This window comes from Lissotriton vulgaris, chromosome 8, assembly GCF_964263255.1.
Source record: "Lissotriton vulgaris chromosome 8, aLisVul1.2, whole genome shotgun sequence".
In the NCBI taxonomy this organism is placed as follows: domain Eukaryota; kingdom Metazoa; phylum Chordata; class Amphibia; order Caudata; family Salamandridae; genus Lissotriton; species Lissotriton vulgaris.
The window spans coordinates 474,440,959-474,466,492 of NC_141696.1; the positions used below are offsets into that span (position 1 = coordinate 474,440,959).

A 25,534-nucleotide genomic window follows, 5' to 3' on the forward strand; every position below is an offset into this window, starting at 1 on the left:
TGATAGTTATTCCTAAGTAAACCCCCTCAGCCACCACCCGTGAATCTGTGCATGTTGCGTATGTATTCTTTATAATTTGTGTCTTAGTTTTATTTAGTGCGTACCCCGCAACCCGCCCAAATTGCTCCGCCTCCTGCTCTATTTTACTGATAGCCTCTGCCGGTGAGGGTGTGATAATCGCGATATCATCCACGTATGCTAGTACCTTAATCGGTCCCATTTTAGTATCTAGCGGCCTAATTCAATCATTTAGCTCCAATTTCTTAATTAATGGGTCTATGTAAAGTGCAAAGAGCAGGGGTGAGCACGGGCACCCCTGTTGTGTGCCCCGTGTAATTCTAAATGGCCCAATATTATCCTATGGGAGAGTTAGGCTTCACCATAGTTTTTGGGAGTTTTCTGTACTAGGACATGTAAAATGTAAAACCACATGCCCTATCTTTTAAATACAATGCACGCCACCCTATGGGCTGTTTAGTGTCTACTTCAGGGCTGACATATGTATTAAAGAGGGAGGTTTAGTTCTGGCAAAAGGTTAATTTTGCCAGGTCGAATTGAAGTTCAAAACTGCAGACAGGCTGCAGTGGCAGGCCTGAGACATGTTTCAAAGGGCTGCTAAGTGGTTGGCTCAATACTTGCTGCTGTCCCACTAGTGCCATTTAATTTACAGGTCCTGGGTGCATATAGTACCACTTTACAATTCCCACAAGTAGGTACATAAATGGTTACCTACTTAATTTATTCACCACAATATACTCCATGCACTGAATAATTTTTTTACTTTTAGGTGCTCCCCACACTACCCTGTCCTGACGAAGACCCCACTTTGAGGAACAAACCACCCTCCTTCCAACAGGGGTCGAAACATAGACTACCACACACCCTCAAACCCATAGGAATAGAAAAAATCAATTCATATGTACCTATGTGTTATGAATATAGGGGAACTAAGGACCGATATTAGGCTGTAAAGGTTCTACTGTATATAAATGCAATTGTGCTTATGTCACTATACCTTTACCCTGTCCCTCACTCATCCATTCACCCCCATTACCCACAAACCTTCTTTTTCTCTATCACACGGTGAGCACTGTAAATATTACATTAACTAGGAGTATACCTAAGTGGATACATGGAATGATTTTAATGCTTTGAAATACAAGAGCATCTAATGAATGTTTCACTTATGAAATTAAAAATCTTCGTTTCTGCTGAATAGAATTTGAACTGTTTTGTGGTGAATTGTTTGTTTTCAATTTTTCATTTGTTTACGTTTGTAAGAACTACTTCGACCCTTTCTTGAACGTACTGTTAACATGACCCAGGTCGGGTAGTTTTTTTCTGGGTTAACCCCGTTAAAACTCAACACATTAATTTTTTTATGAACATTTTATTTTGAAAGCAAAGAATTATCAATCTTGCTTTTAAATTTCCGCAAATATTTGCATCACATCAGAGAGCATTCTGGTAGCATTATACATAGCCTCACATTGCTAAACTTTAAAAACATGTGTACACATTTTTATACTGTCAATAGTGCAGTAAGAGCTTGCAACATTTACTTAGAGCGTTCTCCCTAATATTTAAAGGCTTTCAATTAATGAACCATAAATACAAGTTTGAACAGCATTATCATATGGACAACGATTTTACCTAAACTTTAGACAGTGCACTTCCCTGATCCATAATGTGGCACTGCAGACTGGCAGCTAGAGGGTTTGTGGTGCAGGGAGTTGGGGCTCTTTGTCCGGAGGGCAAAATACATATGAAAACTTGTTGCCCTTGACCTCAAGCAATATGTCCTGGGCCTCGGGCTATAGGAATTCCACATCCCTGGTAGGCCTCCTATAGCCTAGGAGGCAAGTTGCATTATATTTTATATGTGGAAATATATGTGCAAGCATATACTGCCCAGTGATAGCATTCTAAGCGTAATTCTACAGCAAATGACTGCCAGTCAATCGGATAACATGGGCTGGCTTATGGGCGTTACTTATATGTCGAGCATGATGACCCGGCCTATTTCCTTCATGTTTGGTGTCGAACAAGGTGCTGTTTAACCCCCTACAAAATGGTGGTGTCAAGGTTTAACCTGCCTGTACATTAGACCGTGTCCACCAAGTTAACCCAGTGTTCTCGTACATTGGCTGGCTTATTCCAAGCTTTGCCACCAAGACCGACATCTGACCTCATGCTGGGGAGTGCTCCCAGAGGTCAGAGACAAAGGACCCGTGTGAGCAGGAAGTGACACCTCCGCCCACACATGATGGCTAGTGAATTACACTGGTGTGGCGGTGAGCCTCAAAGGCTGGACAAAGGAACTGTCCTCCACTCAAAGGCAAAGCCTTCCCTTGCCCCAGACACTGTTATTCGTGGGCAGGCACAAAATTAGCTATGACGGAGGCATCCACCTCCACAAGGCTGACCACACCTCTAGGGGCTTGCAGCTTAGATGCACGACCAAGGATGGTTTGGGCCATCTCTAATGTATTCTTAAAATCAGGTTCTGTCTAGTTTTAGTGTTAAACACCCACGGTATGTCATCACTACTAGGGCGGATTAGCCACAGGGCTAAGTCTCCATTGGCTACTAGTCCTCATGCCCACTAACAACCCCTAAATCAAGAATTTAAGAGGCACTCCAGACACAAGAACCTCAGATTCAACCTGATATCAAGAAGAGACCCATGTCCATGACAAGGCAGGACTCTACGAAGATAGGCGCTAGGCTCTTCACTTGTGGCAGCCACCCTGCATCTCCTGGATTGCGACTCGACCAAGGCAAGAGACTAGTTCCACAAGGAAGGAGAACCCCTCTGCAAACTCCAGGCTTTACAAGAACTCCATTGGGCTAGAGGAACTAGTCCTCTGCAGTCGGCAGGCACCAACTGCTAAGTCCACTACCATGAAGTCCTGCTCCCCGGCATGATCGCTAAAAGTCCTTGGGCAGGTGGCTTCCTGGAACTGTAGTCCCAACCCTCAGTGAGGCTCAGCTTTCTACAACGCTCCCTTGGTCCTCTGGATAAAGATTTCCTCAACTGGAGTGTTTGCCGGCACCAAGGCTTGTTGATGGTCAGTCCGACTACCACCTGCTTTATTCTACGCTTCGAGAAAAGAGATTCTCCTGCACAAATGACGAGACACCTCTCTCGCTCCTTCGTAAAGATCTTGCATTTGTTTTTGCCCTCTCTCCACTGGCTGCCGATATCGTTCAGCACCACAGATAGCCAAGAGCACCTCTGCATCCGAGTCCCACAAGCCAGGTAGATCGGATCTGCCTGGAGACTCCTGGTCCAGGGCCAACTCTTTGCTTTGTATCCACAGGGCTTTGCTTAACCCGCCTGCAAGTGCCGTTTTGCTAAGGTAACCATTCCAATACTGAAAGCCTGATTGACAGCTCTATTTGACAGCTAAAGTGCACCTCTGTACCCCCCTCTCCTGAGCAGGTACAATTGTGCTAGGGACTCAATAGACTGTAACTGATTGCATATATGTTTTTTCTATTGACCGCAACATTTTTTTCACATTGCAAAGTACTGAATTATTTAATGCTTTAAAATTTGTAACCCTGGTTACACTGTGTGTATTGATTTCATTTTGGTGTCTAAAATATATAAACACTGAGCTATTTTTATAAATTGGTGTCTGATTTTTCTCGATTCATGTCAATTACTTATTGTCCATGTTGGTGATGTGAAATGCTTTACACATGATCCACTAAGTAGCCTGCCTGCTCTTTGCCACTCTACCAGGACTGAGAGGTGGTGTACTGAGAGAGTACCCAAGGTCCATCTTTGTGTATTGTGCTAGTAGTACAGTATTACAGTATTATTAGTTGTAAGGCACCCCTGCCATGCCTATTAATACTTTCACCTTGCAACATCAAGTAAATCGACAAATCACTTTGTGTCATTGTGAAATTGTAGGATTTCTATGCCTGTAGAAAATGAGAGTAATTTGGTAAGTCCTCTTCATGTTAGGGCTGGGACTGGGACTGGGAGGAGAGCTGAATAGTTAATGATTTATTTACTTACCAGTAATCTTCATTACCATGTTCCATAGTCCACCCTGTCATAGTCCTACAACCCTCGCTCCCATCTTTATTTTCTTCGACATTGAGTACTGAGAGGAGCATATTTTTATAAATGACATGACTTTCCTTTTAGAAAGGAAAACAATATAAATAAGTAGTCTCAATGTGCAGGGTACCTCAACTTGTTAGGACTTTGATGGGTAGGACTATGGATCTGGATAGTGAAGATTACCAGTAAGTAATTACATCATCCCCTCTTGTAACAAACATTCTAAGTCTCTCTTAAGTACGAAGCCTTTAACAGACATGTTTTTAAAACTCAAGAAGGTAGCCCAGCCACAGACACAACATTTACATGTTGGGTGAAAGGCTTGAGAAAGGATGATCCACTTACTGACATTGGAAAAGAGTTTGTGAGTGGGTGATACCCGGGAAGGACTTCAGGCTCTCTTTTTTACAGTAAAGTCCTGATTATCAAACGGTTTGCTGTGACACCTACTCAGAGCAAAATATTTAGGAATCTGGCCTAATCTGTATATTGAGTATATATAGAGTCTAAAAATGAAATAGATTAGTTCATCATTCCCCACCGCCACAAAACCTGATAAATAACACAAACTAAATAATTACACTTTAACACTCCCTTCTAACTGACTTTTAATGTTGACATATAGAACCAAACATTCTTCAATATCTAGAATATTAATGTAAGCAGATTTGTTTTGAAATTGGACAGATTAAAAACACGTTTTTTATTTGAGCTTTTTTGTATCAATGACCGGGAAGTAGAACTCGGAGAGTTATTGTGACGCTTTTAAATGATAAGTGGTCAGAGCCTCTTGCGTCCTAAGAGCTTCGGTCTCTAGTGATCATCCATTTAAACGCTAAGTATTAATTTTCAGCCTTACAAAAGGTAGCGTTAAAAGAAGTAATGATGTTGTGATTTCAAATTTGTAAGAATGAATGCAATTAATTAAATTGACTTTAATCATGATGTCAAGTACACAATATTTACTTTAATTAACCTTTGTAGCTTTGTGTCTAATAAACTGTGAGAACCTCCAGAAGTATTGGGTACGAGTTGTGGCAACCATGTCCCGGATCTGCCATATACTTGTTGAAATTTCCCCACGTTTGTGTCTTCTGAATACCTAGAATGCTACGGATCTCTCAAGAACTGATCGAATATGGGTCTCGTTGGGCTGCATGGTGGCAAAACGCAATATCGCTAGAACATGGAAGGGAGGGGTTAAGCTGCGATTTACAGATTGAGAATCCGACATGGACTAGTGTATGCAGGCAGAGAGAGTCATCTATGAAAGTAGGGGTTGCCCCCGCAAATGTACAAAAATATGTGGCCCATGGAATGAGAGTAGAGGCTTGCTATGCACCCCCTTCACCCATCGCCCCCACTAGCCCTTGACAATGCCATGCTGTAATGTCTTAACAGATTAAGGGGGACCACGAAACTACTGATTGTGTTACAGACCCCATGCAATGCTTTGTCTTTTATTGTACATCTATTTTACCAACTTGACGACCTTAACCCCTTCGATGCTGATGACGCCCCCCAGCCGCCATGCATCACGGTGGGCGTGTGCTGATGACGGCTGGGGGCCGTCATGAACCCGCCCACTACGGAAAACGCCGCACAGGCGCAGAATCGCGGCCGCGCCCAAGGGGTTAACGACAGCAGCTCACTTCACTTGTTTTTGTTTGTATTGTGTTTTGTTGTTTTTTCTCAAATAAAAAGAATGTTGAAAAAAAAACTGTGAGAAAATTATATAGACGTCTTGATAGTTTTGTTAACCTACAAACTTTAAATAGATGTTCACAATTAACTGAGCTTATTGTGAGATTTGAAAACACATAAAGGTGGTTATGCCTCTGTAAAGACCGCTGTTTCCAGAATCTGTAATGTTATGTAATATTGATATTTGCTGACCTAGTAAGTTCGTATTTATTGTTTTAGGCTGCAGACTTTGTTCCCGTATTTTACTTATTTATTTGTTCTACATGTAAATTCACAAATTCCTTTCCGCTACAGTGCATACAGTTCCTTCTGCAGTTCTTTGTTGTACCAGTTGCTTAATGTTCGTACACCCTTTCTTTTTTATGCCTAAACTAAAAAATATCTTACTACCCGTTGACGCTGCCCTTCACTGAACCCTAAAAGTCCCTAGCTATCCCTTAATGCTGCCAATCCCCGAGCACTATGAACCCCTTACTTCCACTTAACTCGACTTTTTCCCAAGTCCTAGAAACACTTACCTAACCTGCTGTCCCCCTCCTTGCAGGAGGATACCCCTTTGCCGTTGCTTTCACTATATGTAATTTTGCCCTATAAGCACAACTTTTTTCGATTTGTCACTAGTACTCTTTTCAATTATATTTTTCAAGTTGACAACATTTTTGACGCAACTTTTTTGGAGTCTACGTTTTCCTCTCAATATTTTTAGTGCAAAACATATATTACATCCCTAATTCGGCATCATTGGATTGCTTTTCCACTCTGCTGTATGTTTATTAGTTCATTTTCTGTTAAATATTGATCTAAAATAGAAGGAAATTATATGAGTAAGTATTTTTCTTTATACTAACTTGTTATAATTATTGACAATAGTGCAGTGAATCTCAGGAACGTGCGTAAATGTCTCCTGTGATGTATACATAATAATAATGTACATGTAAAACGCGTTTTACTCTTGTCCTCTCTGCTCATTTTATTTTATTTTGTGTTTTTTAGGAGACAAAGGAAATTGTGGCTATTAAAAAGTTCAAAGACAGTGAAGGTATGTTTATTTCTAATGAAAACTTGCCCTTGTAAGTGATTCATTCTTTGCAGGAGTGAATAAGTACAGTAAAATATTTTGCTCTTTGTTCACCAAGAACTATTGTATTTAGGAACATAATGTGGTGGTATTGTCTCACTGTGCGTTATTGTGTTCTAATTCACTAATGGCTCTGGTTGATGAGAAAAGATTGTTCGTTTTGAGGGAGTGTCACTTGTATAGAAAATTCTACTGAACATATCTTGTCTGTCGAAATGTTATGCATGTAGCCTTTGGGACAGGTGCATGCACGTCTAACCATGCAAAGTCACCACAAGTTGTCTGACAGCCTGACACTAATTTAATAAATGACTGAAGTCAAGAATTAGTGGCACAAAATTAATTATGGATTCCAAAGGTTAATTATCGTAATCAGTGACAACACCGTTTCAGCAATAATCAAAAACAACCCTACGGCATTAATGATATCTGTCGAGATGTGAGCGCTCCTGCTTATATGTTGTTTTAATCATTTACATGCACATGCATGTTTCTGCCTCCATTTATGGTACTAAGAGCAAATATTGACTGGAAAATAATATTTCCCCTACATGCCTAAACAAAACATTGCCACATGCCTGCTACCTACTAACAGGAGCCTAGCTAGGATGCCACCGCTTTAGGATAACCACAGAGGTCAAAATATTTTTTCCAGAAAAAGTATTTTGCCTAACTTTAAGGAAATTACTATTGTGGTTACTTTAAACGTTGGAAAGGTGTGTCCTTTATATTTATAGCCATTATGTCCCTCTTTATCCTGATTTGCATCTTTCCCTGTTCCTCTGGTACCGTCTTTTGGAGAAAAGTTGCTCTGAGGCTTTCTGAAGATCTTGTCTCCTCAGTTTTTCCACTTATATAAACCACTCAACCATTGCTTTAATTTTTTAATTGTTATGGTTTTTGGGCTTTACAGTTCATGTCAAAGTTCTTGAGCTGTGAGCGATTTCTAGTCAACTTGCTTAGCCTCCCTTTTTTTATCGGTTTTTGATCCTTTCAGCTTTTGTTTGTTTTTTCACTGACTTTTGCCAGTGTTCCCTACAAATAGTTCTGAATAATGAGATATTATGACTTTGTAGTTGAAATAAAGTGGATTTGCTCTCCAGCGTCAGATAGTTTGTTGTTAGAGATAGGTAACGATTCAAAAGCAAAATACACAGCTCCCATCACTTCCACATTTTCTGTACCTTCTTGAGAGCCTCAGTATGCAGCTGTGAGGAGAGTCACGCACGCTTGTAAAGGTTTATTTTTTCTTGACTCAGCAAACTGTGTTTAACAATATTCTGAAGACATATTTATCTTCTCTTTATTACCCCAAATATGAGAGAACCTGGAACAAGTATGAGGCGGCCTTCAGTGCTCTTTGTGAAAATAGACTCTAACGCCCGCATTACTTATGGCTTCATTATGATCTTGAACTTCTATATAGCAATTGTTGGCTATTTTGTAAGTGATACTCTGAGATGAATCCACATTTCTGGTGATAACTTAAAGGGATGGGAACTGCAGACGTAGAAAGTCCTTTTTCCCTTACTCTGAGGGATTACAAGATCTTTCATCGTCAATTTAAAAATGTATATCCACCATTTTATGATCGCAATCTTCTGCCGGATCTCATGCGTCTTAAAGCTGATGTCCTACATTGGAACATCTTGGGGCTTGCAGCCCTGTTCAAAATGATGTCCCTTCCCCGGTTCTTTTACGCTTTGCATAATACTCCCCACCATGTTGTACCCTCGTACTTTAAAGAAATCGATGGTATCATACGGGATCGGCTGTGGGAGGGAAAGCCACCTCGTATCGCAACGCACAAGCTCACATTAGGGTGGTTTGATGGGGGCATCGGACTTCCAGACAAACAAAAGTACTATTGGGCTTCCCACCTAGCAGCGATTAACCAATGTATGTATAGGCCGCAGGACAATCCAGCCTTGCAGATCGACAGATGGCTCCTCCCGGGAGGTAACTTTGATGGGACCCTTTATGTGCTGTCATTTAAACCTGCCCTGATGGGCCCAACTGGGCATGCGGTACAGGTGTGGGAGGTGGCTACCAAAAGTTTGGGATGGGAGGGGAAACTCACACAGGCCACACCACTTTGGCATAGCGAACAATTAGGCAGGTTGATTCGCTCAAGGGGCTTTGATCGCTGGGACCTCATAGGTATATCAAAGGTGGGAGATCTGTGGAAGTCAGGTGGGGTGGTCCCTTTTACTGACTGCAGCAAAAATATGAACTAGCGCATTCGGAGTATTTCCGGTATCTCTAAATTAGACATGCCTTACTGGCGATACTTCCTAAGGTAGTGCACTCCCCGAGTCCACCCCACTCGAAGACAGAGTTTTAGATGGCGACCTTTAGGAGAAGGCCATGTCACTAATTTACAAAAAACTGATTAATAACATGGCAGATCCCATGGCTCCCCTGAGGGCTAAATGGGACCACGACGTGCCAGTACTTACACCCAAATGTGCCTTTGAAGTGGGGGTGACTTCAAAGCAAGTTCTTGAAGTGCTCAGAGCCCCTTTCATTGCAGCCCTGTCTGCCAGGATATTGGGGGTTGGGGTAATCAGCCCTTTGTGTGGGACACAGGGCACTGCCTATTTAGCTGTAAGTGTCAGCTCCCCCACCCTCTTCCTACCCAGGAAGAGCTATCAACATATAGATAAATGCAGATACGTTCTCTGTTACACCCACACTTCCTGTGTTTGTGGCTGTCTAGAGGGAATGCACAAAAGTGTCACTGTCACCCATCCCAGCGGTGTATTGGAGACAGGCTGCAAGGCACACAGAGCAGTAAGAGCAGAGAAATGTCCATGTTCTAAAAGTGCCATTTCTAAAACAGTAATGTTAAATCCAACTTTACCAGTAAAGAGGATTTATCATTGCCATTCTAAAGATATGAAGCATGATGCAACTTCTTGCTAATCAGGAATTATAGCTTATAAGTTTTTTAAGGAATTACCAATTATAACCTGTGAGAGGAGTAGGCCTCACAGTAGAGAAACATTTTGCTCTTTGTCACTACCAGAACATGTAAAACTTAAAAGTACATAGCTTCCCTTTTAGTTACACATCACCCTGCTCTTAGGACTACCTAGGGCCTACTTTATAGGTGTTTATTGTGCAATGAAAGCAGAGTTTAAGGCCTGGCAAGTGGTTTTCAATGCCAAGTAGAAGTAGCAGTGACCTACACACACTGGCCTTGCAATGGCAAGCCTGAGACAGGTTGAAAAGCTACTTGTGTGGGTGGCACAACCAGTGCTGCAGGCCCACTAGTAACATTTAGATTACAGGCCCAGGATATATGTTATACCACTTTACAAGGATCTTATAGGTAAACTAACTATGCCAACATGTATACACCAATGTAACCATGTTTAGGGAAGAGAGCACATGCAGTTTTGCACTGGTTAGCATTGCTAAAGCCAACTAAAAGATAAAGCAAAAAGTGTGGATAAGCAGTCAAAAGGTTAGGGGGAGACCATCCTAAAGATGACAGGTCTAACAATGACTCTCACAAAGATTGATTAACTATGGATAATATTAAACAACTCGGACAAGACATCTGGGTGTGGGAGCAAAACCGTACCCCAAAATTTAGACACCACAAAATTTGAACACCCTAAAATTGTACCTCATCAAGTTCTCTCACAGGTTGTACTGCACACCAGGAAGACCCCCTAACATCGATTAGCAAAGTTAAACAGTTCAAATAATAATGGGGCCTACTCAATGACTAGGCTCTAAATCTAAAAAAAGTTAAAGAATTTTATAAATCAAAAATAAGCAGTACAGAACTAATGCCATCATATAGAGAATTAAATCAAAAAGAAAAATAGAAGCATCCCTAGTAGACCAGGAAAGTCTTCTGGCTCACCACCACATCCTGCAGTTTTTATACACAATTGCTGCATAACAAATTAGTAAAGCTACAAAATCATCATGGTCTGAGCGAAAAATATATTTTGGCAAATTAATATTTAGAGAAAATTGCACATCCTTACCTTAACATATAAGCATCATTCCATTTTGAAAAAACATATTCAGCAGCTTTCATGTCGACATCTTCAGGAAATGTTCTAACTAATATGAAACATTTAGAGAATGGAACTTTAAGCAAATTAATGTGCAAGTATCCTCAATCGAAGGCAGAGGAAGAGACCTTGGGATTTTTTCAAATCATAGGAAATAGGAAAAAATTTCATTGATGGGAATGTAATCATAAACGTGGAATAAACCATTATACATTAGCTTGACTGTGCTCTGTGGAGATAGTGGGGAGAAAGTGCATGTTTTGGGGGGAATCAGGAGCAAGTGACAAAGATGGCATCCATCTTATCCAAGATAGCGTTTTAACAGAAAATGTGTCCTAAGTATAATTCCGAATTGAGGGCAAAAAGTCATATTAATTATCATTAATAATAAACAAAATATAAACACCAGAAAAACAAATGAGCAATACCTCTGTCTCATTATGTTAAATCACTAAAACAATTAATAAAACTTTAATAATCAGGAACTTGTTTCTGTCAACAACACTTTTTGCTTCTTTAGTTGAGTTCTTTTCCAGCATCTTTAGCTGGTTGCATACACAATCCTTAATATTCTCCATCCCAACGGTTTGAGGCCTTTTTCCCTTTAATGATTTCAATTTACTTTTATGATTATAAACTTTAATTCGAGCTCCATAAAGTTTAAACAAAAGAAATAGAACAATTGCACAAATCATTATAATTATTACTGAGGTTAGTATAATGTAAAAAGTCCCCCCTCTCACACTATCAAACCATTCACGAACCTTACTAAAACCATACTCTATCTCCCTAATTCATGATCCTACAGTTTTCCATAAGCTTTTCAGCATTTTTTAACTTCTGCAAACACCTCATTCCCTCTCAAGAAGGATATCTAAAGCTAAGTAGTTCTGCATAGCCGGCGCATTAATAGCCATCAATTCTGTATTTATTTGAGTTAGTGTCCCCACAGTACTCAAAGCAAGTTTGTCCACTACGGTAGACAACCACCTTATCTTCATGGCAATCGGCCAACTGCATGATCCATTTCACTTATATGATAGACTCCAGGAAACACCAAAGAAAGCCAATATCAATCAAACCAATTTTGTGGCAAATTAAAATAAGCAATCTTACCACACATAATAAATCCCTCTCAGAAGAAGTTCTCCGCCAATCATATAAGCACCACTCCAAACATAACTTCTTTCACACACACTATCTACAACAAATTCAGCTTTGCCACCATTGAGGGATTCACAATGCACTATATACAGTTCAACCTCTTCTTTCTTGTTCCATTCTCTATCTAGGACAGTGTTTCCCAAATTATGGGTCGTAACCCACTGGTAGGTTACAGGACGATTTATGATGGGTAGTCTAATCATTAAATAATGATGCCTTTAAATTCTGTATTTATCTTTTCCCATTTGCTGCGATTCAAAGACAGGTCATATATCATACTATGAATTTTGACAAATTGTTTCTTATATTTTTTAACATGGGGATTACTGTTTATAAACCCCTCTCATTTTGCAGTCAGTGAAAGAAAAGTAAAGTGAATTATCGAGGGATGGAGTGTGGGGCGAAGGATGGAGTGTGGGGCGAGGGATGGAGTGTGGGGGGAGGGATGGAGTGTGGGGTGAGGGATGGAGTGTGGGGATGGATGGATGGAGTGGGGGATGGATGGATGGGGGTTGGATGGAGTGGGGGGGATGGAGTGGGGGGATGGATGGATGGATTTCATTACTGCCGATTTTCTCTAAGGTGATGGAAAGACATATTCACCAGCACTTAGCCCAGTTCGTCGCTTCAAATAATCTATTGCATTATTCTCAGTCAGGGTTTCGTCTGGGCTTTTCAACTGAGACGACGCTCCTGGGTGTCACTGAGAATCTCCGCCTTATGCTCGACAGAGGGGACACAGCCGCACTGATTCTTCTTGATCTCAGTGCAGCTTTCGACACCATCTCCCATGACATTCTGCTCAAAGCACTGGCCGCCCTAGGCATTGGCGGCAACGCGCTAAAATGGCTGGAATCTTTCCTGACCGATAGGACCTTCCAAATCTTCTCTCAGTCCTCGACATCTGAGGTTCACTCCTCACCTTACAGAGTGCCCCAGGGCTCAATCCTCAGCCCCCTTCTCTTCAACCTGTATGTTATTCCCTTGGCTTACATCGCCGAGGGCGCAGGACTCACACTGTTCACCTATGCGGATGACTCGCAGATCGTTTCCTCCCTTTCTCAATCGGATCTGTCCCCCACCTCCCTCCTTCAGTCGGGCCTCAGAGAAATAGCTATCTGGATGAATCAAAATCTGCTCAAGCAGAATGGGGGAAGACGGAGATCCTGATCCTCTGTAAAAAGCAAGACCTGTGGTGTTCGAAGCATTGGCCGACCGAAATGGCCCTATTCCATCTGCATCTGAGCACGTTCGCAACTTGGGGGTGACTATAGATAATGGGCTAACAATGCAGGCCCAAGTGAAGAAAGTGTCAGCCACCTGCTTTACAATCCTGAGTTGGCTAGGAAGATTTTGTGGATGCTGCCTGTGGACACCCAGAGGTCTGTGGTTAATGCCTTGGTGACCTCCCGGTTGGATTACGGTAACGTGCTCTACCTGGGGGCTACCAAGGCAGTCACTAGGCGCCTTCAAATGGTACAGAACGCTGCGGCGCGTTTCCTCTGCGGCTGCAAGAGAAACGAACATATTTCAGGGCGCCTTAGGGAGCTTCACTGGCTCAGAGTGGAGAGCTGTGTGAAGTTTAAGGCCCTGAATTATATGTATAAAATCAAAGCTGGTACGGCTCCCAGATATCTGCAATCACTGGTAAACATATATTCCCCTGCACGCACACTTCGTTCATCCTCCCAAGTTCTTTTTTGCGTGCCTAAGGTCAGACTCGCAAGGATAGGCGGGAGGTTCTTTGCCTCCATGGGTCCCAGGCTCTGAAATTCCCTCCCCTTGGACATCCGCTCTATAAGCTGTTATGGCCGCTTTCGGAAAGCGATTAAAACCTGGCTATTTAATCAATAACCCGTGGCTCCGTCGTGTTATGTGGCTCTTTTCTCAGTTAGCGCCGGGAAACCCTTTTTGGGTAGCTGTCTCGCTCTACAAACTGAAAAAATAAGTAAATAAATAAATAAATAAATATGTGACAATTTTGCTGGGATACTGCGAGTTGAAAGGAGAGGCTATAGAATGTAGTTTTATTGTAACACACAGCAAAATGTGAAACTGTGTAAGATAACTGTCTACGTCAGCAGCCAGGAAAGCAAAATTATTATTTTTTTAATTCTGAAGTGTGATGGAAAAAAAGGTTTTAATCAGATCAAAACAAATCAAGACACTTTACTAGGTGATGCACAAATGAGAAATGTTCACTGAAACCTGATTTACACATATTATCATTTGTGTGCCTGATAGATTTATCAGTAAAACTGTGAGTATATGCAAATATAGTGGCTATATCAATGGAAAATGTGCTGTCTTTAAATCACAGTGTGCTACCAAACAGTGCTTTATTGACCATAAAAATATCCCAACTATTGTTCGTTAAAGGTAGGTGGGTCATGAAAGTTTATCGTTCTAAAAATTGGGGTTATGATTCTAAAAGGTTTGGGAAGCCCTGGTCTAGGATGTAAGTTTGACATTCTGAGTTCCTCTTCTTCCTTAATTTGCTTTCGTATAGCTTTTTCTCTCTAACCTCTCACAGTTTTAACTTTTCTACCATTATGTTCCCTAGTAAAGTCATGTTCTTCTCACTCAGACTACACACATATCCCCATTTAATGGTGTTAGTCTGATGCATAATTTGTGCAATTATTCCTAAAAATTTACCATAATTGAAAACTTGATTGGGCTATTCACTATTCGTAATATCCAAATCCTCTAACAGCACATTAAAATCAAACAAGTAATGAGATAAAAATGTATTGTTATTGAAAATACTAACAAACACTGTACAAAATAGTCCACATGAAATCGGAAGCTGTGAGAAAGTGACGCCTTCAGAAGAAGAGAGAATAGGTCACACAAAATAATTCTTAACCCACATAATTTCTGAGTATTCATGTACTATTTTAGTATAAATGTTATCTTGAAATCTGCTAACTAAATTTGATCTATGATCAGTCACGTTATGTTTCACCTCATTATGTTTCACCTCATTATGCACTGTTGGTAATTCAACCCTTGTAAAAGCATGAACCACCGGAGATAGTAAGAACAATATCAGTAATGATATTAATAACCTAATAAAACCAATAATATTACAGCAGCTTTTGTACTCCGTTTTCTACTAAGACAAATGTGATTGTGAAGCTCAAATAATATGCATTTTAAAAACATTCTTTAAAACAATGATTAATGTATTCTTTTCGTCTTATTTCTTTAACATAATCAAGACAAAATCTCAAAAATAGTTCCTGCTTTTTTTCTTTTCAAATTTCTCAGTTTATGTTATGTTATGTTATGTTATTGCCATTTATAGCGCACACAGCTACTCAAGGAGTGTCTCGGTGTGAGCCAAGTGGGGTAGAAGAGGAGGACGGCTTCGATGAAGAGAAAAAATTTCAGTCTTTTTCTGAAGAGCTTAGGGTCCTGGGTACCACGAAGGTCAAAAGGAAGCGAATGCCATGCAGTGGCTGCCTTAAAAGCAAGAGAACTTCCACCAATTCTCTTGAGGCGAAAACGTGGAACGTAAGCAAGAAGCTGCGTTGTTGAACGCAGCTGTCTAGCAGGAACGTAGAACCTGAAACGTTTCCTTAGATAGACTGGACCAAGCCCGTTCAGGGCCGAGTGAGTCGGGATAAGGGTTTAAACTTTACTCTTTCTGCCACAGGTAACCAGTGGAGATCATGCAGGTGTTGCCTTACGCTAGTTCTTATGGGAATATCAAGAAAAGTCCTCACCGCTGTGTTCTGGACTACCTACAATCTTTTCAAAAGGAACACTGCAGGCCTATGTACAGGGCGTTGGCATAATCTATGCGTGAGAGGATTAAGGCAAGGTAACCGGTTCCTTGGCTGCCTTCAGGAGGAGAGGGAGAAATTTTCTGAGGGATTTAAATGTACCAAAGCACTGCCTGGTTAGCTTCATGATCTGAGTGGCGAAAAGAAGATTCTCATCGAACCATATCCCTGGAATTTTGGTGGGTTGGCCCATGGAGTTAGGCATGGGATATTCCACTGGCCAGAGCGATTCCCTGAACTGAGGGGGGAAGGTCCCAAAAAGGAGAATCTCTGACTTATCCTCATTGCATTTTAACTGTGCAGAGAAAAGCCATTGGAATAAAGCCGTCAAACAGGTTTTGGCAAGAGAGGTGGAAGATTCAGTTTACTTCCATGTAAAAAAGGAGCTGGGTATCCTCTGCAAATCCGATGATCTTGACACCAAGCTCCTCAGCCAACTGAATCAGGGGGGTGACATATATTCTAAAGAGAAGGGGACTCAAAGTAGACCCTTGATTGAGGCACTTCTGTGGTCTCACTCTGGGGGAAGAAGAGGACGGGGAGGCAGACTTGTTGCGTTCTGCCCTCTAGGAATGACTTCAGCCAATTCCAAGCCGACCCCCAGATTCCAATGTCCGAGAGGTGGGCCAACTGCAAAGAATGAAGCACAGTATTGAATGCCCTAGAGGGGTCCAGCAAAATCAGAGCCGCCGTACCGCCTGAATCCAAGCATTCCCAAATAGCTTCAGAGATTTGGATGAGAGCCTTCTCGGTGCGATACGAGGCTCTGAAACCCAATTGGGCTGCGTGGAGCAGACCGAACTCTTCGACCTAGCTGGTGAGCTGTTTAATAACTACTTTTTCGTAAACATTTGCCACGCCAGAAAGGAGAGAGATGTGGCGATAGCTAAGAGCAATTGAAGGATCCAACAAGGGTTTTTTCAAAAGTGGCAGGAGTTTGGCCTGTTTCCAAGATATAGGAACTGTAGCTTCCTGGAGAGACAGATTGATAAGACTGCTAACCTAAGGGTTGACCATCTCTGCGACTGAGGACAACAACCTTGCCGGCAGGAGTCGGTCGGTGCACCTGATTTCAGAGACTTCAGGACCATCAGTGAGTCTAGCTGGGCAATAGGTATAAAAGATGCCAGAGAGGGCGATGGTTGTGAGGTCTGCCCTATCGGCAGCAGGTTCCCTACCACAGAGTGGTTTACCGGTGTTAAAGTTCACCTGAAATCGGAAGCTGTGAGAAAGTGACGCCTTCAGAAGAAGGGAAAATAGGTCACACAAAATAATTCTTAACCCACATAATTTCTGAGCATTCATGTACTATTTTAGTATAAATGTTATCTTGAAATCTGCTAACCTTTTAGGCTGTATTTTTCCAATATCAGTACAATAGGTTATTCGTATGTATATCACACACAACTGCACGTACAATATCTGGTTGCCTGAGCTGCATAATTATTTCCCAAGGTAGCCAAATCTTTTTTATCTTTATGGGCAGCACACTTGACTACAGCAATTGCCTTTGGTTGCTGAATTGCCTTCAAGAGATCAAGTATAGGGAGACTGTTCTTTATGGGGGCTCCAGAAGATGCCATAAACCTCTTTGAGACCACAATTGCCCAAAGTCATGAACCAGACTAAAATCATACTGGCACTCTGTATAAATTGTCACTTTCACATTTTCACACAGTCAACAAGCACTTGTTAATGCAACCAACTCTGCTACTTGAGCTGAGGTTACATTAGGCAAATGGAATGCTTCAAATGTTTCAGAAATGGAGCATACTGCTTAGGCAGCCTTCAATACTCCATATTGGTCCCTAAAACGGGAACCATCAACAAACAAGGTCAAATCAGCTGTTTCTAAACGGGTCTCTTTTATATCAGGTCTTGGCTTGGTACATAACTCGGTATCTGCAATTCAATCATATTCACTCTCATTGCCCTTATCTTCATCAATATCCCTGCCTTCAATGGGTTTATCTGGAATCAGAAGCAGAGCTGCTGGATTGAGCAACTTGGACCCTTTAAATGAAATGTTTTTTGCTACAAGAATTACTCGCACATACCTGATGAGCCTACTGTTTGTCATGTGTTGAGTCCTTGTTCGTGTTAATAGTATCTCAACCAAGTTTGGAACACATACAATCAAAGTATGGCCAATCACTATTCCTTCAATATGATCAATAGCAACACAAAGAGATGCAACTGTATTCAGACAACCAGGAAGACTTACAGCTACTGGATCCAATACAACTGAAAGATAGGCAACTAGTTTCATCATCCCACCGTGTTTTTGTATAAAGCTTGATAGTGCACATTCACCCTTCTCATGACAGTACAAAAAGAAAGTAAAATTATAGTCAGGCATTTCAAGGGTTGGGTTCATTACATAAACTTTCTCTCAATATGTGGAATGCTTCTGAGCATTCTTTGTAAATTGGTACTGCATCTGTTATGTCACTGTGGGTTGACCCTAATAATGGTTTTGTAATCAAGGAATGTTTGGGATCCATTGTTGACAATATCGATCTATCCGCATAATCAGCTTTACCTCACTCTGGGTGCTAGGAGGAGTCATTTTAAGAATTTCAGAATGCTTCCTTTTGAGACTTTCCTTTTACATTTTTCGATCGTGATCAAGGTAGATTATTTCCATTTTACAATACTGCATCTTTGTTGGGGACACTTTGACCACTGTCAGCTAAATGATTCAGCAGGGCAATTGTATCCAGTTTACCGTTCTCCTTTGCTTTAGATACAACTAGCAAATCATCAATGTACAGTACTAAGGCTGAATTACAGGCCACTTTCATATTTTCTAGGTCTTTCTTCTGATTTGACTAAAGATTGAAGACTTTCTGTAAACCCTTGTGAGATTCTACACCACACAAGAACTTTATTTTGAAATTGAAAAACGAAGAGGGATTGACTTTCCTCGTGGAAAGGAATTGTGAAACAAACTTGGCATGGGCAAGCATTAAAATCTACCAAAGCAAAATTAAAAAAGCACAAGCCACATATTATGGGGAAAGAATCGTTCTTGCCGCCAATGCACCTCAGGAAATGTTTTGATTTGCAAAAACCTTCCCGCTCCATCAGACAGATGGTGCCTCATGTGTTGCAATGACCTAGCTGAATTCTTCCATAAGGCGATTCATGACATATACCTTTCATTCCCAGGATCATCAGCTCACGTCGACTCATATTCAACGGATACACAATCCCCGGATATACAATTAAAACTGGAGCATATCCCTCTTCTGGACACTAGTTCACTCAAATCCATTCTTATCCAGGTTAAATCAGTAACACCCAGGTACCCAGCCCCCCACATGTTTTGAAATTAGCCAAGGCTAGTACTCTCCCCGTGATTCAAGAACTTGTCGACAACTCCATCTCCTCTGGAGTCGTCCCCCTCACCATGGAAATGTGCCATGGTAAAAGCATTGCTGAAAAAACCCAACCTTGACCCAAGTACCATGGGGAATTATCAGCCGATTTTCCTGCTCTGAGCAGTTGGTAACATCTTTGAAAGGCATATCATTTCAGTTTTATCTGAATTCCTAGAATCAAACTACTTGCTACACCACTCACAAACGGGGTTCCGGCCCGCCATGGTACAGAAACGGCACTCCTAGCAGTGGCTGAAGAGTCGAGGAGGATCTTGGATCAGGGAGGCGCTGCAGACATCATTTTCCTTGACCTCAGCGCTGCATTTGATACCGTTAACCATGTTGTTCTAATGCGTAGACTCAAGAGTTTGGGAGTGTCAGGAGATTTAGCCATATGGTTAGAATCCTTCTTAGAAGACAGATCTTTTCAGGTCTTGAAGGAGAAGTGGTGTCTAAGCGTATGGCTCTTAGCTGCGGGGTGCCTCAGGGATCCTCCCTGAGTCCCACCCTATTCAATATATACATGAGGCCGCAGGCCGACATAGTACAACCATTTGGCATAAAAATTGTCACACAACTTGTCCTGGACTTAAATCGTCCAGAGAATACATCCGCAAGTCTAGGCCCTTGCCTAGAGAAGATTGCACAATGGATGGAGCTCTCCTACTTATAACTGAACGGAATCTCGGACGCGGATTAGTGTTCATCTAATGAGGCTAATCTCTGTGCTGGAAAATATTTAATTAGATCCCTAGTCACTAGCCTACTCAACATTGAGTTAGGTGTTTGTCTTCAACAATGCCTATTCGTCCAAAACAAATTATTGTTTTAACCTTAAAAATAGGGGGGAAGAATCCAAAACTGCTTTCAACTCGACATAACCACCTAAGACAGTAAGTGATCCCACACTTAAAACAGAAGATAGAAAATGTGTGGTGAAGAGGAAGGCACCTCACGGGAGAACACCCTCGGGGCCCTTGCAGATCTTTACCAGTTTCTTGCCCCTTTCTCATCATCGGTCGCCATTCCTCTTCGAAAATAAAGTGTCCAAACGCAAAACCATACGTGTATTGTGCAAAGAAGACAGGTGCAAGACAAAACCATCCAAGGAGTCACTCCTTGGTATGACACAGAAAAAGTGATTAAAATCAACAGTCACACCAAAATTACAAATTTATTACTAGTTATGGTGTGTACTGGTGAACTAAAAAGGCTGGTAGCTTAACATCGCAAACCAATACCCAAAGCCAACATGTTTCACTGCCTTACACACTTATTGGCAGATTCATCAGGGCTCACCACTTGGTCACTGCACCAGTGTTGGACATCCTCATAATGGAAACTGTCGAGTTGAAAGACAAGGCCATAATTAAAACCCAACCTTGGAACACACCCACACACTTCGTAATGTATTTGCAACTAATGCATAGATTAGTTACCCTCATTCAGCCATGTCCTCTCCTACCAGCTGAAGGAGGAAGAGATACTCGGTCTGGACGTCGATTGTCTCACCAATCTATAAGAAGTATGTACATTGTTGCCAAAAGTTAAAAATACATAAATCTCAGCCAAATGCGTACTGTATTTGTAGCAAAATAGATGGAAATCATTCGTTTTCGTGCATTACACTGCGGGGAAAGGAAAGGAAAGGAACAATTGGACACTTGAGTCTTGTGATTTGATTTTAAGTACAGAATACTCATCTCATGTTTCAATTGCAACGCCATCCTGTGTGTAATAAATCACACAATTCATTTTGCAAAACAAATCCTTGCCCAACAAATTCAGACGTCTTGAATCATGCAAAATGAACAGATGTTTATTGTGAGAAAATGGGTTGTTGGTTGATTGGGGTATGAGTCCAGGTCAAGCAACTGCCACAATCTCTGGCATGGTGAACCAGAAAAAGTCACTAAATGTGCCTCTGCTGAAGCCTAGGTAGCTTGGCACAAAAAGAAGCCAGGCTTTACTTGAAGGCAAGATGTACAGTATTTTTTGCAGCACTCAAACAGTTATACAGTGAAAACACAACACAAGAATTCCACACCAAGTTACAAAAATAGAGTGCATTTTAATAATTTATTTGACCGCATTGGCGAAGGACCGATGAACAGGATTTGCTGCTGTGAAGAAGAAAGTACTGGGAGTAAACGGGAAGTCAGGACGATGGGCGTTACACCTTTGGCGGATCAACGAGCAGGTCGGTCCCAATCTTCTTCAATTCTCAGAGCAGTTTTTAGCCAAAACTTGCCTAAGCCCTCAGTTGTGGATTTTGGCTATCTGGACACCGTTAGCACCAAAACCTAGGGTCCAGGAATGGTGAGATGCCACTTGAGGGAGTTTAGGACTCACTCAGGCTGTGTCCAGGTGCGGGTTCAAGATGGTAGAAGACTTTTATGTCCTGGTGGCTCTGAACATGAGGCCAACAAACCAGCCCTTGGAGTCACTCTGGCAGTCCTGGGTTCAGGTGAAGATGTAGGACTCAAACAGCGGGGTTGGTCTCTGAGGATTCAAGGCAGGCTTCAGGCAGCAAAGCAGTCCTTCCAGGTACAGCAATTTAGTCAACAGAGTCCACAACATGTAACAGCAGTAGGCAGTCCTCTGAAAGTTCTTCCACCGGTCCAAAAAGTGAACAGTTGAGTGTGCCAAAGGGCACAGTTTCTAAAGGTTTCTTCTTTAAAGTGCATGGAATTTCCTGACTCCGCTGCCCTGGCTCCAAGCTGGCTTCAGACAATGTGGTTGTGATCAACCCTTTGTGTGAAGGCAGAGCACAGCCTGTTCAGTTGCAGGCGGGACTGTGCTGAGCTCTGCCTTACCATCCTGCAAGCAGATGGCCCATTCAGGCACACATAATCCCTCTATTCTGTAGCTGTCTGGGAGGAATTCATAAAGTCTAACTGTCAGTTGCACCCAGTCATGTGGTCTAAACCAAGCTGCAGGCACCAGAAGGCTAAGGGCAGGAAAATGCCCACTTTCTAAAAGTGGCATATTCAAAATTGTAATGTAAAATCCGACTTCATCATTAAAGAGGATTTTTCATTACAATTTCATAGATATCAAGCATGAAGTGCTTACAAGGTCCCAGTCAAGAATTAGCACTTATTATTTGTAATAAGGCAACCCAATGTTATCCTTTGGGAAAGGTAGGCCTCACAGTAATGAAAAACAAATGTAAGAGTTTTTCATTATCAAGGCAAGTAAAACTTAAAAGTACATGTCCAGCCTTTTAACTACAATGCACCCTGTCCCATGGGCTTTTTTAGGCCCTATTTTAGGAGTGATTTATGCAATTAAAGGGGTGTTTAAGGCCTTGCAAGGGGGGGTATTTTGCCAATTGTAATTAGCATTTTGAAACTGACTTAATTCAGGCTGCAGTGGCAAGCCTTGGACATGTTTTGAGGGGCTACTTAAGTGGGTGGCAAAATAGGTGCTGCATGCCCACTAGTAGTATTTAATGTACAGGACTGGTTATGTGGTATACCACTTTACAAAGGACATATAAGTAAATTAAATATGCCGATCTGGTGTAAGTCAATTCAATCATGTTTAGGGGAGTGAGCACAAGCCCTTAAGCACTAGTCAGCAGTGATAAAGTGCACAGAGTCCTAAGCCCAACAAAAACGAATTTCAGCACAAAATGGAGATAAGAAGGAAAAAAAAGTTTAGGGGAAGACTACCCGAAGGCTGACAGGTCTAACATTTATTCTCCACTTGCCCTATTTTGACTGGAACATCTGCTGTGACTTGATTGGCAATTTGTTTATTACTGATCCCTACAACTTAGATTTCTGTTCCAGAGAGGGGTAGGTTTGGGACTTCCACAGAATAAACTATAGAACAGGCAGCCACTGTATCTATCAAAAATGAAATGGAGGGGCCATTGACTTCACTGCCAATGTGTGGGCCACTCTGGTCTGACTTTAACTGCTCCAAGTAAGCAATCCTCCTCTCCTCTCAGACACCTTCATTTTGAATTACTCCTTCAAGAAAACTGGGAAAAAGTATTCCTCAGAATCAATTGATTCAGCTGATACCCTACATTAAAAATTTTATTTTGTTCTTAATATTTTGCTTCAACACCGGGCTGGAGGTATTGTCATGCAAAATGGTTTTTGATAATGCATACCCTGTGGAGGATTCTGTTGAGCTGGAATCATGGTCAATGTATTTTTCTGCATCTGAGGAACATAATAATTCTGAATTCTATCTGGATTCTGTCTGTTTCCAGTACCTAATGTTCCCACAGAAGTGACTCACATTGTTCCTTTTCATTATTTCAGTATTTTCTTTAATTCCAGAATAATTCACCATTGTTCCTCTCCCAGCACCTTGCATCTGCATTTCTCCATTTCCCATTCCTACACCTTGCTTCTGAGCTATTTCATTTTCACCATGCACATATCCCATGTCTAAACCCATTTACCTATTCCAGTCATTTCTGTCAAACTGTTTCACTTCGCAATCATCAACTTCTCCTTGATCTTTTTCTGCTTTGCATCAAACCAGTCCTTACTATATTTTGCCAGCTCAAGATCTCAGTCAGTCTGACTCACGTTTACTGTAAAAGCGCTTAACCCCTAAACAATATACATGCTCGTTGGGTTTTCTGAACGATTGCGGACATTTGCTTCCTTTAAATGGATCAATGGAGTTGAAATATTACAAATGTAATCAACCATTCTTCACTTCTAGTTTGAAATGCTTTACTTCCGCAGAGGTTCCCTCTAGTCCCTCATATTCAGACTCCGGCCCATCTTCCCTGATTGCCTGTCAGAACTTTTCTTGACTGTATTGCTATACTTGGTTCATTCAGAAACTGCCAACAAAGATACAGTTTTTTTCATATAAAGGAAAAACAATACGAGTTTGAATAACATTGCTTTACATTTTTGGGGAAAACTTGTTTTGTTTGTTTCATATTTTGTATGTTTCCAAAATCAAAATACCGAATTGCAGTGACATGCATCAATGTTTTGCGACCAAATTTGGTTTGCAAAACATTAGATTTTACCACCTGCGCGAAACAGTAGTATCCCATTAGCAAATGGGTAGGGGTCCCCAAAAGGACTCCTTCCCCTTTGAGATTGTAAAATATGTTTTTAAGATGGACGACTGATTACTCTTAAAAAAAGAAACCTAAGAGTTTAATTATTATTATTTGTTTTTAAACACATCACGTTTTTCTTTAAGGAAAATGGACAGCATTTAAAACAAAGATGGCTTTATTTAAAAGCAGTCACAGGCATGGTGGGCTACTGACTCCAGCAGGTCACCATCCCTGTGATAGCTATCATTCCGAATGGGTTGCAAACTGGACTTCCTCATTCTCATTAATATTCATGAGGTAGGTCAGTTTCCACCAGAAAAAGCAATTAATATTACTAAGATTTTTCATTGGGAATTGTGATTTCCTAATTGTGATTCACAATTTGGAAATCACAATTCCTAATTTTTGTACACTTGACGCCTGGTGTTATAAAGAGCCTGTTTCTCCCATTGTAGGAAAGACACAGAGAAGGGGACTTTGTGTAAGGTTAGTGGACTAGTGTGAAATATAAACAAAAGCACATGCACACAGATCGCTTGAAGTTCCAGCTTTAATTGCAGATATTTGTAGTGGCAAATGTATCTCACTTCACAGCTGACAATGTTGCTGTAGCGATGAAAAGCAGAACACTACTGTGAGGATATTCATCGGTTGAAATCTGATAATGTTCACCCTAATTCTCTGCTGGTCCCTCCTATTCTCTTTATATATGTCCACTTTCCTGTCTAGAGAGTGATTTCCTTGTCTGCTGTGTATGAGGTATGAGGAGGGTGGAGACAGGAGATGGAGAGAGCGGTAAGGAAACCAGTATAATTGGATATGTCAACGTAGAGGGAGCAGGGAAGCAGAAGTAGAGATGAAGTAGGTGAATATTAAGCTAAAAACGGAAAAGTGAGGTAGCACAGTAGTGACAGGGGGTTCGAAAGAGGAAACCATTAAAGAGAGATAGAGAGATAAGCATGGTTTTAGACTGCCAGAGGTAGTTAGAATTATGGATAAGGAGAATCAAATATAAAGAATGGTGGGCGTAAGGTACACTGAAGGGTGAGGTATAGAGATGTGATGTGGAAGGAGAGGTGAGTTAGTGGGAGGTAGAGACAGAGATAGAGGCAGACTTATAGATGAAGCAGTCAGAGAAGTAGGTGCAAAAAGACAACTGTGAGGTATGACTGTATCAAAATATGAAGTGGTGTAGAAAAGCAGTGCAGTTTTCAGGGCGTGCAACTGCTGCCAAGCTCAAGGGACCTGGTTA

General features: G+C 41.4%; 1 protein-coding gene across 2 annotated transcripts in view; it reads left to right on the forward strand.

Annotated features, from left to right (window-relative positions):
- Positions 1 to 25,534, forward strand: part of CDKL5 (cyclin dependent kinase like 5) — a 1,270,306-nt gene that overhangs the window by 748,254 nt on the left and 496,518 nt on the right. For both annotated transcript variants that reach the window (XM_086934269.1, XM_086934270.1), the window contains exon 5: positions 6,779 to 6,824. In XM_086934269.1, the coding sequence (XP_086790395.1) occupies positions 6,779 to 6,824 (46 nt within the window). The remainder of the gene's footprint in view (positions 1 to 6,778; positions 6,825 to 25,534) is intronic.